General features: G+C 43.3%; 1 protein-coding gene across 1 annotated transcript in view; it reads right to left on the bottom strand.

Annotated features, from left to right (window-relative positions):
• Positions 1-13,573, bottom strand: part of LOC137325131 (endophilin-B1-like) — a 30,964-nt gene extending 17,391 nt beyond the window's left edge. The window contains exons 1-4 of the mRNA XM_067989875.1: positions 13,428-13,573; positions 6,019-6,160; positions 2,315-2,443; positions 1,724-1,857 (exon numbers count right to left, since the gene is read on the bottom strand). Coding sequence (XP_067845976.1) covers positions 1,724-1,857; positions 2,315-2,443; positions 6,019-6,160; positions 13,428-13,490 — 468 coding nt within the window. The 5' untranslated portion in view covers positions 13,491-13,573. The remainder of the gene's footprint in view (positions 1-1,723; positions 1,858-2,314; positions 2,444-6,018; positions 6,161-13,427) is intronic.
• Positions 13,574-16,371: the final 2,798 nt, after the last annotated feature.

The following is a 16,371-nucleotide window of genomic DNA, read 5'->3' as shown; positions in this document are numbered from 1 at the left end:
ATGTCATAAAACACAAATAATTCTAATTGAAGCTAATTGTCCAGTGCACTAAAATAACTTTCTTCCCACTCTGCATGGCACAGTGGAACTGAACAGTGCTTTGCCAGACTGTTAGCTGTTAGTGTAGTACAGGGCTGGTCTATACTGCCATTCGCCACCCTCAATCCCAGAATGTCAGATATGACACTAAATAAGCCAGGTACTAAAAATGAACACAGCCACCAAATGAAATATGCAATTGAGTCTCTCAGAACTGAAGGTCGCATGTTTAATTCCCAGTCTGTGCTGAGTTAGCTGGGGTCGCAGCAGGTTTTATAATTAGTCTAAGCAACCACAGTTTCAAAAGGGGGAAATTCAGTCAAGGTCGCCATTTCAGATTTCCAGCCAGTAATGCCTGCTATGTGTCCAGCCGGTGTCGATGCCGTTAGTAGGCTTGGGCTGATAAGTGGCAAGTAACATTCGTGCCAGACAATGACCATCGACAGGTATTGGGGGGAAAAGTGGAGTTGAGGCCAAAGATCAGCCATGATCTTATTCAATGGTGGCACAGGCTCAAGGGGCCATATGGCCTACTCCTGATTCTATTTCTTATGTTCTTATCTCCAACGAGAGAGTCTAACTACCTCCCCCTCCTAACATTCAACAGCATTACCATAGTCAAATCCCCGAACATCCCGGGGGGGGGGGGGGGGGGGTGGCGGCACCACTGACCAGAAACTTAACTGGACCAGCCACATAAATACTGTGGCTACAGGAGCAGGTTGGAGGCTGGGTATTCTGCAGTGAGTGACTCACCACCTGACTCCCCAAAGCCTTTCCATCATCTACAAGGCACAAGTCAGGAGTGCGATGGAATACTCTCCAATTGCTCCAACAACACTCAAGAAGCTCGACACCATCCAGGACAAAGCAGCCCACTTGATTGGCACCCCATCCACCACCCTAAACATTCACTCCTTTCACTACCGGTGCACCGTGGCTGCAGTGTGTACCATCTACAAGCTGCACTGCAGCAACTCACCAAGGCTTCTTCAACAGCACCTCCCAAACCTGTGACCTCTACCACCTAGAAGGACAAGGGCAGCAGGCACATGGGACCACCACCACCTGCACATTCTCCTCCAAGTCACACATCATTCTGACTTGGAAATATATTGCTGTTCCTTCATCGTCGCTGGGTCAAAATCCTGGAACTCCCTACCCAACAGCACCATGGGAGTACCTTCACCACACGGACTGCAGCGGCTCTCCACCACCTTCTCAATAGTGATGGGCAATAAATGCTGGCCTTGCTAGCGACACCCACATCCCATGAATGAATTAAAAAGTAATAGGGAGAAAATTGCCAAGAAAAACTGTAGTAGCTTAATTCTCTTGTAACCAATCGGAGCTCAACTTTCTACTAAGTTTTAAATTGATGCCTATAATGCAGTACAACAAAATAGCTATAATGCAGGTTTGATTCTGCATTATAAAGTGGATGATAAGCAAGGAAGGAAAGTCAGAGAGTTATCTCCTGCCCATTCTCGATGGAGCACTGGTAGCTGCTCACTTATGGAGCCATGGGGTATTTGTACATGTACATGTGTATAGGAAGGAGAGAAACTTCCGATCCTCAAATAAACTCAGGATTCTGAAGGGGAAGGACTGTGAGCATAACTAAGACTTTAAGCAACAATGCTATGTGAATTAAAACAGGCAAGAGGAAGTGGCTTCAACTTACAGATATTGTTCTATAGTCTCCTTCCAGGAAGTTCCTAAGGGGTGTCAAAAAGTTAATTGCTGATGTATGTATTAGCTCCCTTTCTGCTGCACCAATTCGGTTTTCAGTTTCTCCACATTTAATAAGAGCACTGCCTGTGGGGAAAAAGAAGTTTCAAAAATTACTCAGGCTATCCCTTTGCCCGATTATAAAAGCTACCTGTCCAATTGCTACTTTAATACAATTGGGCAGTTATGCTAGTGCCAAATAGAATGATGCAAGGATCATATTCCCTACAGTTGAACTTTTAGTCACCCAAAACAGTGCTCTGCCACCTGAAGGAAATTTTGTGAACGTAGATTCTTCCAGATGTTACCAGGTAACTGACACATTTCAGTTTGATTGAAAATTAAGTATTGCTCAGATCATAGCAATTTGAGACCAGTAATATGTACTCCTGAAAGTTATTCCCAATTGGTCAGGATTGACCAATTGGGATCAATGATCATACGGTTGAAACCTTGTTTTAAGGAAATAAATTAAATGTTTTAAAACTGTACTCAACAATGCAAAAGAAAGTTAGGTTTTGTCTAAATGCTCCAATTCTCATACCATATGCAGTTCCAGGACCAAAATCATTTCCAGCATCAAGCATATACTGTCCTAACTGTTCACAGTTATTCATACGAGACGGTGCTTTTCGATCCAGTTTCTCATACACAAATTCTTCTATTCTAGTATCTATAGATGAAAGGATAGAAGCAAACAAAATTTGATTTAGAGATCATGTGCTAATAGATCACAAGACTGCAAATTAGGTTCAATTTTCTGTGGCTGCACACAAGCAATAAAAACATCCAACTTACATTTTAATGTAATTACAAATTGTCATAATTGCTCAAGGTGGCCAAACAGAGCAATTGTTTGATTTCAATATTAGATACTTTTTTTTTTAGTGGGACTGGGTGGTACATAGGAACAGGAGTAGGAGGTTCAATTAGATCATGGCTGATCTGTACCCCATTTAACCGCCATAGCTCCATATCCCTGGATACCCTCGCCTAACAGCAGTGGATTAGATACTGGCCTTTTACTGCTGACATCTGGGTTCAAATCCAGCCCAAGCTGGAAGGGATGAAAGTTTTGTTTGTCTGCTGGCTGTAAAGCTCCTATATAAAATGACCAGTTTGGATAATATCAATCCATCTGTTTGTAGGCATGAATCTATAGAACAAATTAACTTTAATACAGCACTAGTTGCCAGTCTCACTTAAAGAGGCCACAGGATAGCTGATGTGGTTAAACTGGTGCAGTATGGGGTGCTCTTCCAAATTTCAGTTTGAGGACCATTGCTGGGGCTAAGTAGAGGGAGTTTCACTATGCATTTAACTGGGAGTGCTTGATTGTCAACAGTGGGTGCATGAAATGGTAAGTGTTCCATTCTGTAGCACTAAGACCCATCACTTTGAGGAGGACAAAATTCACAATAATATGTAAAAATCTGTTTTTGAATTACATTATACATTACATTTATATAAAGTCAGAACCAGTCTATAAATCATAATTTACATCTTTGTTAAATCTGAATGCATTTCATTAGGATTATAAATTCTAAAAATGACAGGATTGCATTTTAGTGGCAATATTGGGATTTCTAGCTGGTATTCCAGCTTTATATCAACTGTTCAACTCAACGAGAATAGTAGTGTTGATGTTAAAAATGAAAAGTTCATTAATCAACATACTGGAAATACAGCATTTATCCTCCATTCCACAGTAGGTTTAATTACACTACCAACGGAGAGTTCAACACTCGCATTCTTGCACTACCTGACAAAGTTTAATTATTTTAAAAATTCATAATTACAGATAATTCCAGCTTCTAGCATCAGAAATGCTAGAAGCAAGTTGCAAAAAGTAAATATCTATAGGCAAGCAATCTTTCAGTTTCCACTGCACTGCTAAACTGATCATGCTCAATATTTGGTCTGAAACCTGGAGTAGCAGCAGCAATGGAGGCATTATTCACTCCTTACCCCTGTTCTAAGATCTATTCTATAAAGTGCAGTTTCCATTATAAAAGCATCACATTTATTGCAAACAACAACTGTCATCTTGATCTTCAATATGGCTAAGTTTCCATCCCTAGTTAGACACCCAGTTCGGATAATTATTTGCTATTAAAGCACGTGAAATGACTGACTATTCATTATAACCAACTGTACATCTACAAATGTAAAGGCTTATTTAGGGTATTGGTACCAACTCACTAAAGAAGAAATCACATTTAAGCCAATAGGTTTTAATGTTTTGCAATACTCTTAATTCACCACCTTATTTTGCTCCCACTGTTACTGCTAACAGCAACAGACCTTTAAACATTGCATCATCTTCATATTAAAATATAAAATGCTCTCTAGGCCCAAGCTTGGAAGGACAAAATCTAGATTTATTGTTGGGTATTTTGCATACTTCAAGTGAACAGGACAAGCAATTCAGACACCACAATTATACTGGACTGAAATTCTAGTGAAAAATCAACAGTCCTACTTTGCAGCTAGTTGAAAAACGTCACTCACCCACCATAACTCAGTGAAATTCTGGTGAGAACTGAGAAATTTTAGGTAAGTCAGCTGATAAGCGTGACAAACACAAGATTTAAATAGAAACAACTGAAATTGCAGAATTTGATATTTCAAGAAACATTTAAAAAATTTTACATGAGTAAATGAAGCCTGGTTTAGTGGTTTTAAAGAGATCATACATACTATATGAAGGATAGTGAATTTGATTTTTTGAGAAAAACAGGTATGTTGTGAAGTCCTACCTCAATATCAAAATCACTACAAAAAGTATACTGCAGGCAGAGCACATCGCCTGTAGAGTGAGATCACATTTTCTCAGTGTTAGCCAAAGCAAGATTGCGGATTGGCAACATAATTGGGACACTGCTAACTAATGAAAGTGGCATTCCACAATTATCCAGAAGTATCCATTGGATAAAATGGAATCAAACCTTTTCAATTGATTCACGAATACCATGTAAACATCTCCACACAAAAAAAGGTAGTGGAAATCTGGAACTCCCCCCACCACCCACCAAAAAAAACTGTGGAGGATGGGGGGTCAATTGAAAATTTCAAAACTGAGATTGATAGATTTTTGTTAGGTAAGGTTATTAAGGATTAGGAAACCAAGGCGGCTAGTTGGAGTTAAGATACAGATCAGCCATGACCTAATCGAATGGCGAAACAGGCTACAGGGGCTGAATGGTCTACTCCTGTTCCTAAACTATTCGGCAATAAACCACCAGTGCAAAGGACAGTGATGCCAGTTGTTAAATAGCATGCAATTTTTAGGAGGGGAGTGGGGTGGGAAGAGAAGGAAGTTCTTTAATGAGACTGTACCATGACTTGTAGAGTAAGATTATTTACTCCTGAGACTTGCACAAAATTTTAAACCAAAATATTCACCATTATCATGTTGGTTGTTTGAGAAAACTAGTTATTTCCAAGAACTGGAACAATGACCTTTCTTTGGACATTAGGTTTTACATTTCTCACTGGTAGTGTTGCAGATGGTTTGAAACCTTTAACTTGCAAGATTTTCAATAAATCTTTTCAGAAGACTTCAGCAAGAAACAGAGTTAAGGTGGTGTGTAGTTTTAGTAACGGGATCTTTTTCAAACTTGTTCTGAAGCCAGAGGATCTGACTGCAGTTGGTTGTCTCATTTTAGGGTAATGAAAATACCAAAGTATACAAAAGCCTTCACCTTGAAAAACTAAAAAGCTAATAGCTTTCAGTACTGCAGTCCTCTATGGTTTCAAAACATCCAAGTGTTCTGCCTTATCTAACTCAAAACCCAGAAAAAAAATAGCGCAAAACCAGTTAATTAGATTTGAATTTTCCCAGAGGAAAAGAAAAAAAATCATAAAATTAAATCTTAGATTCAAGAAGCAAGGTCAGAATAGGAAAAAAACAGAAAAAAGAAATTAGCAGTACCTCACTCAAACTATTCTTAGTACAAATTTAAAAATCAAGAGCAAAGTCTACTCTGGTGTAAAAATAAAAGGTAAGGATTCTTCCACAGGCTGTAAAATGGCATTCCCAAAGGGTTTAAATCATCAGCCTCCATCACTATTAAAATGTAAAAATTAAACATATATAACCCGATTCCCAACATCCAACGTGGATTGGTTGGGCTGAACGGCCAGTTTCCATTCTTGTAACTTCTAACCTTATTTTATTTGAATTTGATAAAAACCTCAAGTACTAGAAACTTTGTGAGTACAATACAGTGTAAAATTATTCCTTACTTGGGTTTGGTTGCAACAACACTTCAGTTTGTTTCATTATTTTTTCAGTCCAGTGTTTTGTGCTTTCTGCTTTGCTCAACAGATTCTCCAGGTGGGCATCCAACTCAGTCTTTTCGGCTTGGCCAAACTTCTCCTCTGTAAACTGAAGCAGACAAATTAGATGCAAATTAAAATTAAAACTTACATTTGCAAAAGAATTTTGTGATGACTTTCAATTTCACAACATTGTGATCCTACGTGTTATGTTTGGAAGTAACTACATGCCATCGCGCAGATGGGAAGACAGCAAGCAGGAGTGCAAACTTCTCAAAAACATCTGTCAACTCCACTTCCAAGACACAACCTCCTATCTATTCACCTAGCCAAGAACAATCTAAATTCAGCAGTCAAATCATAGGCAACTTGACCAAATCACCTTAAGGATTCTATGTTAGGAAGTTCAAGTGTCAGCATTCGGCTTATTTAACTTAGAAATAAACTATAGAACACACAACCCAATATGTCTTAGTCTTCTATATGCTTCTGTATAGTGCTCTTAATTTATTGCCTCGCATTGCTTCCACCACTAGTCCTTCAAAATGCTCTCTCCAGATACAACCAAAGATTGAAAGAAAATCTATAATTAGACGGCTAGGCGTTTTCCATCAGTTCACAAAAAGTGCATGCACCCACCATTGTGCTTTACTGAAATTCTACTGACAACACTGCTTTCATTGCTCAGAATTGGCTTCTAGAACTGAGAAATCAAACACTTCCATGTCTTTGCTCTAAAAAAAAGTTGGAAGACAGCTGTGTTTCTTATAGAATAGTGCAAACTCTGTCTGCAAAGTTTTCAATTGAGCAACTTTAATTCTGAACACTAGCTCCCCAGAGTCCCATATTCCCACAGTAACAGCAGCTGTCAGATGGAGTTCATAGGAACCTATGATATTACTACTACAAAATGCTGCTGCATGAATTCTGATGTAACTTTTTACTGCATTAACAGCAGATTGTATTTGCTTAGTATTCAGATGCAATTATCCTGCACGAGTTTACACAAATAAATTGAGCATCCAAAGAACACTCAACACAAGTTATCAGCATTATGCAAACAAGGCTAAGTTAAAACCTCCATGCTAAAATTCATAGAATTATCAATTTAGGGTCCAGAGAATTCATTACTACTGAATACTGCAAATGAAGATTTCATCTAACTTGCCAGAATTTCCAGCTGGCAGCAAAGTATCCAAAGCAATTTTTAAGTGGGCGGGTGAGCACCATCAGACACATAAAAGATCTTTACTCTTCTTCCTCCATTATGACCATTAAAATAAAATTGATCATAAAATTCTGTATATGCAAAGGTAGCAATCACAGAAGAATGCCCACTTTTCTTTTGAGCAATAAACACTTTGAAGTTTGCCAAAATTTTATACCCACTACTTTTATCAGAACAAGAAAACTGAAGCAAACTAAATTCCTACTTTGCGCTGTGATTTGACATACCGAAAAAACTCCAGAAAGGAAAAATAAAGTCGTATTTTTGAGGGAGGAGACTATATCTGAAAGTAATTTTCAACTCTTGTAGTCTGTTGTGCGCTTCCTCTGTACCATACTAGAAAAGGTCAGTTATTATCGTAAGGGCCTGTGACGATAGTGTCGGTCACCACGGTGAACTAAACAGAGAACCATTAATGACTCAATACTGATATAATGTAATGGCTTTCAAGGATGCTCAAGGCTTCCTACCCCATGAAATTTGAAAGCCCCAAGCCTGTCAGCATTAATCCCATATCCTGTTGCCATCTAAATTCTTTTGCAAAGACATCCGAACAGAGTAAATCCTAGAGCAGTAAAATACCAAAAGGTTTACACCACTCCAGAATATAAGAATTGTCAGGAACAAACAATATATACGTTATAAAAAAGAACAAATACTGGCTGAAAGTAATAAGTAGATAGAAAAATAAACATCTGAAGAAAGTGAAGGGCAACAAAAATTAAGGCTCAAAACATAAGTAGAAAAATACTTGGTTGGTTGGGTGAAGATAAATTGTGGCAGCTACTCATGTTTGCTCATATGATATCTTGTGATTTAGCAACTGGTGAAATCAGGAGACAGCCGCTGCTAACCGAAGAGAGATATTGTTCGAAGTCTATATGATCTAAAGCATTTTTGCGCTGAAAAGACATCTGGGCTAAATAGCTATTTAAATATAAACTGTATAGGGTTGTGTACTCTCAATTACTATGAAAGCTATCCATCTGCTGAAGATTTCACAAGAGCAATTTGTATTATCATACACAATTCACATTAAAATATTGTACTGTGGGGCCCTTCCACCAAAGCAGATTAGTCCATGCTATCCATATTATATAATCAAAGATCAATCATATCCTGAAAATCAATTTCAGAACACACAACAACTTTTTAAATTTTTATTCATCATAATTTTCTTAACCTACTTCCTTTTTAAAATGATTAGATTTTTAGGGGGAGGTATTCAAATAAAATCTCTTGCATGGCCTGGTAACACCAGCTTAGTCCAACCCATATTTCCTCTCCCCTCAGACCTCAGCCACACACCGAGGTTCTAAGTTAGCTTCTCTCCTCTGCCAGAACTAACCAGACCAAGATTCCCACATCCCTCACAGCATGGCCTAGAAGCCAGCCCTGGAGAAATCAAACAGTGAATTTAAAATAGCAAATTAAAAGGAGGGGAATTACAAGAAAATACACAGCAAGAGTCAAAAGACAAAAAAAAGAAGACAAATAGAAAGAAGGGTACAAAGAATGAGTGGGGAAGACAAGTAGATAGTTACACAAAAATAAAAATTCTATCTTTCCCTTTATCCAGGAGCAACACAACAGAAGATCAAGCAGTTCTATATAAAGTATTTTCAAAGGTAAAGATTCCACGGTTTACATCAGCCACCGAGGAGGAGCTGTCAACTTTTAAGTAAAAAAAAATGTTGATTCAATGAGGAAAAAATCATTGCTGTTTCAATCTGCTAGATTTAAAAATTGCAGAAAACATCACAGCTTGAAATTAACAGCAGACTGTTAGACTGAGGATAGCAATTTAGCAGCAACAATGGGACGATGACCACATTCCAGAGTTCAACATACTCTCATTGCACTGTGCTGCCATACGTACACGCCCCTTGATTGGTCGCACAGCAGCAGAACCCCAAGACTCAGTTTGAGTGTCATCGGTCTAACTGATATTCTTCTCACCAAATGTTTCTAGTTCTAAGGGTAGCTGCTATAGCAAAGAGGAAGAGAGCTAAAATATTCATATCATGCCACCGCAGTAATATGGATTACAAAAATAGCTACATAGCCCAATTATGCAGCTCATAGCAGAATGCACCACTCAGCAGCATGGTTAGCAACATGTTTACTTCCATTTTGCACACAAATTAGGCCATCTGGGGAAGCAAGTCATTAAAAAGTCACATACAGCAGCCCTTGTGTACTTATTGACAACTTGCATTTCTATAGCATCTTTAACGTAGTAAAACATCCTAAGGTGCTTCAACAAGAGCGTTATCAAATAAAATGTGACACTGAACCACATAAGGAGGTATTAGGAAAGGTGACCAATAGCTTGGTCAAAGAGGTAAGTTTTCAGGAAGGTCTTAAAGGGGAGAGAGGTAGCGAGGCAGAGAGATTTAGGGAGGGATTACCAAAGATTAGGGCCTAAGCAGCTGAAGGTACGGCCGCCAATGGTGGAGTGATTAAAATTGGGGATGCGCAAGAAGTCAGAACTGGAGGAGCGCGGAGACCTTGGAGAGTTGTAGGGCTGGAGGAGTTTACAGAGATAGGAAGAGGCAAGGTCATGGAAGGATTTGAAAACAACCAGTGACTTTGGACAAAAATTGGGAGTAAGTTGCCTGGGCACCTTGGTTGAGAAATGGTGCAGGGAATAGAGAATCCAAGAAAAACGTTACAAATTGGACAAGGTGTCAATACAAGGGGGTAACCATCTTTAATAGTGAAGCTTGACCAGGGTAAATAGTATCACTTTAATGTGCTAAAGATATGAATGGCACACTGAAGTTAGAACATTAGATACATGTCATTAACAGATGACTGATGCAGAACTGTTACTGATCAAATTATTTAGATTATGTCATAAACCACAAGTGCAAAGCTCACCACACCCTGCAATTTCACTGCAGCTTGTCAAAAATTGAACTAGCACAGTCAACCAGGAGCACACATAACAAACAAGTAGAGAGAGATCAAAAGTAAAACTGTGTGCTGGATATCTGAAATAAAAACAGAAAATGCTGGAAATATTACAGCAGCACCACCAGCATTTCAAGGTAAACCAGCACTCTCATGACAGTCAACAAGCTAGAGATGATGACATATTTTCTGTTTCCAATTGAGAGCCATTTCATTTTTAGTTTATAGATATTACATTTTCAGAAAATATCTCGTGACGTTATTGTGCATTTTGAATATATGCTGGTGCAACACACTGGTGAAACAATATCTTGCATTTATAAAGCACTTTTAATATAGAAAAACATCCCAAGGCACTTCACAGAGGGTTAAGAAAAAAATGAAATCCGATCCAAAGGAAATATTAAGAGGGGGTGACCACAAGCTTGGTCAAAAGATGGGTTTTAAGAAGGGTCTTGAAGGAAGAGAGGGACACGAAGAAGGAGGAGTTTAGGGAGGGAATTCCAATGTGTGGGGACTAGGCAGCTGAAGGCACCACTACTACGGTGGGGCGAAGTCACAAAAGAACAGAGTCAGAGGAACAAAGTTGGGGGGGGGGGGGGGTTGCTAGAGGAGGTTAGAGATATGGAGGGCCAAAACTATAAAGGGATTTAAACACAAAGATAAGAATTTTAAATTTGAAGCATTGAAGGGCCAAGAGCCAAAGCAGGCCAGCAAAAACACAAGCGAGAAGGACTTGGTGTGGGAGAGGATATGGGAAGCATAGTTTTGGATGACCTGAAGTTTCTGGAGGGTGGCGGTTGGACGCTGGCCAGGGACAGTTGACCCTGGATGAGGGTTTCAATAGTAGATAGTCTGGGACAGGGGCTGAGACAGAAGTAGGCAGTCTTTGTGATGGATAGAAAATGGGGTCAGAAACTCAGCTCAGGGACGAATAGGACACAGAGGTTGGGAACAGTCTGGTTCAGCCATAGACAGTTACTGGGGAAGGGAAAGGAATTGGTGTTTGTGGCAGAGGCCAAGGGCAATAGCTTACTTACCAATGTTTAGTTGGAGGAAAGTGTGGCTCATCCAAGCCTGGCTGGACCATAGTCTGACAACACAAAGGCAGTGGAGCAATCAAGAGAGGTGGTGGAGGGGTAGAGCTGGGTGTTACCAGCATACACGTGGAAGCTGACCCAGTCTGTGGATGATGTCACCAAGGGGCAGCAGGTAGATGAGGAAGTGGAGGCCAAGGATAGATCCTTGGTGGACTCAAAATAACGGTACAGGTTAGGAAGAGAAACCATTGCTGGAGATAGTCTGCTGATGGTCAGATAGGTAAAACTAGAACCAAGCAACATTAAGCTGCACAACAGAAAAGAGGCATTGCAGGAGGATGGTGTGGATGACCATGTGAAAGGCTGAAGAGGACAAGGAGGAATAATGCAAGGTTACAGTCATGGAGGATCGCATTTGTGACTTTAGTTAGGGCCTCTTCTGTGCTGTGTTGGGGCAGAAACTTAATGGGGCAGTTCCTTGGCCCAACCATCTTCAGCTGCTTCATCAATGACCTTCCCTTCATTATAAGGTCAGAAATGGGGAAGAACGCTGATGATTGCACAGTGTTCAGTTCCAGTCGCAACCCCTCAATTAATGAAGCAGTCTGTGCCTACATGCAGCAAGACCTGGACAACATCCAGGCTTGGGCTGATAAGTGGCAAGTATCATTCACGCCAGACAAGTGCCAGGCAATAACCATCTCCAATGTCCTGGGGGTCACCATTGACCAGAAACTTAACTGGACCAGCCATATAAATACTGTTGCTACAAGAGTAAGTCAGAGGCTGGGTATTCTGTGGCGAGTGACTCACCACCTGATTCCCCAAAGCCTTTCCACCATCTGCAAGGCACAAGTCAGGAGTGTGATGGAATACTCTGCACTTGCCTGGATGAGTGCAGCTCCAACAACACTCAAGAAGCTCGACACCATCCAGGACAAAGCAGCCCGCTTGATTGGCACCCCATCCACCACCCTAAACATTCACTCCCTTCACCACCGGCGCACTGTGTACCATCTACAGGATGCAATGCAGCAACTCGCCAAGGCTTCGTCGACAGCACCTTCCAAATCCGCGACCTCTACCACCTAGAAGGACAAGAGCAGCAGGCACATTGGAACAACACCACCTGCTCATTCCCCTCCAAGTCACACACCATCCCGACTTGGAAATATATCGCCGTTCCTTCATCGTCGCTGGGTCAAAATCCTGGAACTCCCTTCCTAACAGCACTGTGGGAGAACCTTCACCACACGGACTGCAGCGGTTCAAGGCGGCGGCTCATCACCACCTTCTCAAGGGCAACTAGGGATGGGCATTTTAAAAAAACTATAAATGCTGGAAATCTAAAATACTAGTAGAAAATGCTGGAAATACACAGCAGCTCCACTAGCATCTGAAAAGAGAAAAAGACAGGTTTCAGATGTGGTGCCTTGTTCTGAGGTCTGACAAAGTGACTACACCCAACATTTAAACTGTCTTCTCCTTCCTGACACACCTGCAGTGTATTTCCAGCAGTTTATGTGTTTTTTTTATTTTTGCATTTGAAATATCTCCTGTGGGTTTTTGTTTGTTGTCCCGGTGGACTTGGCCGATTGTCAATCGCTCTTTTGAGTGAAAGACAATCTGCCTTCAGCTCTTCAATTTACTTTCACCTTCATGTGCATAGCCCCAGGGAGGAGGGAGGAAGGAGGATGAAGCCATTCCCTGGGCTGGACAGGGACGATACCACATCACTTGACAAGGCTCGCCCTGGAAGCTGGGCTCTGGGCACCACCTGGTACCGAGCGGCTGAATGGGGCTTTTTAAAATCTTAAAACAAACAACAAACAAACAAACAAACAAAGACCCCGGGGGATAGGAGGGGGCCGAAGGTTTGGCTTCCTGCTCCCTGGAGCCGGGGGGGGGGGGGGGGTGGTGGAGTACTCGCCTCTTTGGGGGGTGGCCTGTCACCCAGACAGCTCGGTGGGAGGGCCGGGTTGTTAACCTGAAGCCTTTGCCCTACTTGGGGTCACTTTCTATCAGCGACTCGACGCCCTCCGGCCTTGTTTGCGATGCTTTGCCTCGTCCCGTGACACGAACCCTGTCACCACCACAAGGCCGCGCAGCAAGGCCTCGGTTACAGGGGGGGAAAAACCTCCCCATGTCCGGGTGCAGGTCACCGCGGTTTTCACCCAGATAGGCTTTATTACCTGCACGGCGCGGCTGAGGAAAGTGCCGGCGTCGGCCGCCAGTTTTTTCACGTTAAAGTCCATAGCGACGCGGCCAGCGCTCGAGGCAGAGCAGCAGCTCGAGCTCGAGCCCGGCCGACCGAACCGACTGCGCAACCGCCACCGGGTAGCCCCGCCCCGCCGCCCCCCCTCCAAATTATAAAACAAAAGGGCCAATCAGCGCGGCCGCAATGTGAACGCCGCAACCAATCGGCATTCCGCTTCACTGCGTCAGCCAATCGGTGGGGAGGGTGGGGAAAGCTGCGTCCAATGATCGGGACCCGAACCGTCAGCGCAGCCAATCAGAGAACTCGTTCTCTGGACGCAGCTCGAAAATGTAGCCAATCAGCGTGACGTAAACCACAGAACAGAAACCCAGCCAATCACCACTAAACCTAGATATATAAATATAAAATGTTTATCCATGTAGATAAATTAATCTCGTGTAAGCATAGACATCCTGTTCAACTTCCTGTAGTCGCAATTTTTAATCAAGCTTTTATGACAGTATTTATCATGTAAGGAGTCTTACAACACCAGGTTATAGTCCAACAGTCCAACAGTTTTATTTGAAATCACAAGCTTTCGGAGCTTTCCTCCTTCCTCACCTGAGGAAGGAGGAAGCCTCTGAAAGCTTGTGATTTCAAATCAAACTGTTGGACTATAACCTGGTGTTGTAAGACTCCTTACATTTGTCCACCCCAGTCCATCACCGGCATCCCCACATCACAGTATTTATCATAGAAACTACCCATCTATACACTAGGGATGAAAACTTTCTATGTAAACAGTTGCATGTAACAATATAGTTGCAGGCCCTGGACAGTAGGTGGTGCAGTCTGCCTCCCTACTCCATCATCAACTCCTCTATCACGAAGGTCTTAGAGGGCAGCGAGTGGGAGAGCATGGATCGGCTGCTGCCTTTGGATGAGCTGACAAAGGCCGTCCGGTCTTTTGAGAAGAGTACAACTCCCGGAAGCGATGGCTTACTGGTTGAGTTGTATTCGGCTCTGTGAGGCTGGATAGGCCCAGAGCTACTGGAAGTGTACTGGGGGGTATGCTTCTGGCAGGCAGCATGTCGGAGTCCATGAGGAAAGGCATCATCACCCTCATCTACAAGTGGAAGGGGGAAAGAGAAGAAATCAGAAATTGGCGACCCATTTCCTTGCTAAATGTCGACTACAAGATTCCGTCTAAGGCCATCGCCAACAGGCTCAAGTCCGCTTTGGAGTGGGTGATCCACCCTGATCAGACTTGCGCTGTACCCGGCAGGAAGATCTCTGATAGCCTTGCACTGCTCAGGGATACGATCGCCTACGTACAGGACGGGGTGGGAGGGGTGGGGTGAATACCTGCCTCATCAGCCTGGACCAGGAGAAGGCCTTCGACAGAATATCCTACACGTACATGATGGGCTTGCTCTCCAAAATGGGGTTTGGGGAGGGAATCCGTGATTAGATCCGACTGTTCTATGCGGACATATGTAGAGCAGTCCTAATCAATGGGTGGGAGTTGGAGAGCTTTCCGATCAGATCTGGAGTCAGGCAGGGCTGTCCTCTCTCTGCGGTCTTGTTCGTATGTTGTATTGAGCTGTTTGCCGCGGCCATCAGGAAGAAGGCAGGTATCGGGGAGGGGGGTGACTCCAGATCCTTTGTCCCCTTCACCGTCAGGTCCAATTACCTGAAGGTGCTGGGGATCTGGTTTGGGAGGCCCAGGCCTGCACCAAGAACTGGGAGGAACAGGTCACCAAGGCCAAACAGAAGCTTGGCATGTTGGCGTTGGTGGGGGAACGCTCCCTCTCCATGGCCGGCAGGAACCTGGTGATAAGATGTGAGGTGCTCGCTGTGTTGCTCCACGTGGCCCAGGTCTGAACCATTCCCCTCCGCTCCGCTGTTGCAGTCACCCGTGCCATCTTCCACTTTGGAGGTCCAAGATAGACCAAGTCCGCAGGGACACCATGAACAAGCCCCCAGACAAAGGGGAGAAGGCGTACCCGATGCTGCCCTGATCCTGATGGCCACCTTTGTGTGTGGCTGCCTCAGGATGTGTGTAGAGCCCTAGTATGCAAACACCAAGTGTGTCTATGTGCTGAGTTTCTATCTGTCCACGACATTGAGGAGGTTGGGTCTGACCACGCTGGCCAAGCAGATGCAGGACATCTCGGAGAGCTGGACTGTACCCCACCACCTGTCCCAGGTGTAGAAGTTCCTGAGGAGGAACCCCTTCGACCACAAGGCCGTCAGACAGTGGTCGACACGGAACTTTCTGGGGGTCCTGCAGGGAAAGGACAGGGTGGATCCGATTGGGCAGTTCCCCGACCAGATGGTTGATGCTATTTGGCAGAACGTCTTATTGCCGTAACTGATCAACAGGCACCAGGATGTAGCCTGGATGGTGGTGAAAAGGGCCCTCCCAGTGCGGTCTTTCCTGCACGCACGGAATTTCAGCACCACTGTGGGCTGCCTTCGAGGCTGTGGTGGGGAGGAGACCATCGTCCACCTCCTGATGGACTGCCCTTTCGCACAGAAGGTGTGGAGAGAGATACATTGGTATCTGTTCCGGTTTATCCCCAACAGCTCGACAACACAGGACGCTGTGCTCTACGAGCCGTTCCTCGGGATGCACACCGAGACAGATGTCAACTGCTGCTGGAAGACCATCAACTCGGTGAAGGAGGCCCTCTGGTCCGCCCGAAACCTGCTGGTCTTCCAGCTGAAGGAGCTGTCCATGACCGAGTGTTGCCACCTGGCACACTCCAAGGTATAGGAGTACGTGCCTTGGGACTTACTGAAGCGAGGTGCGGCCTACGCAAAGGTTCTATAGGGAAAGGCCACCGTGTAAGGCCATCCCACCTTGTTTTGTACAGAATATATTAGAAGGTAAGCACTGAGTTTTGAATTGTAATGTTTTGAAATATAAAAAAATA

Source organism: Heptranchias perlo, chromosome 9 (genome assembly GCF_035084215.1).
Source record: "Heptranchias perlo isolate sHepPer1 chromosome 9, sHepPer1.hap1, whole genome shotgun sequence".
NCBI lineage: Eukaryota > Metazoa > Chordata > Chondrichthyes > Hexanchiformes > Hexanchidae > Heptranchias > Heptranchias perlo.
This window is presented reverse-complemented; position numbering and strand designations above follow the sequence as displayed.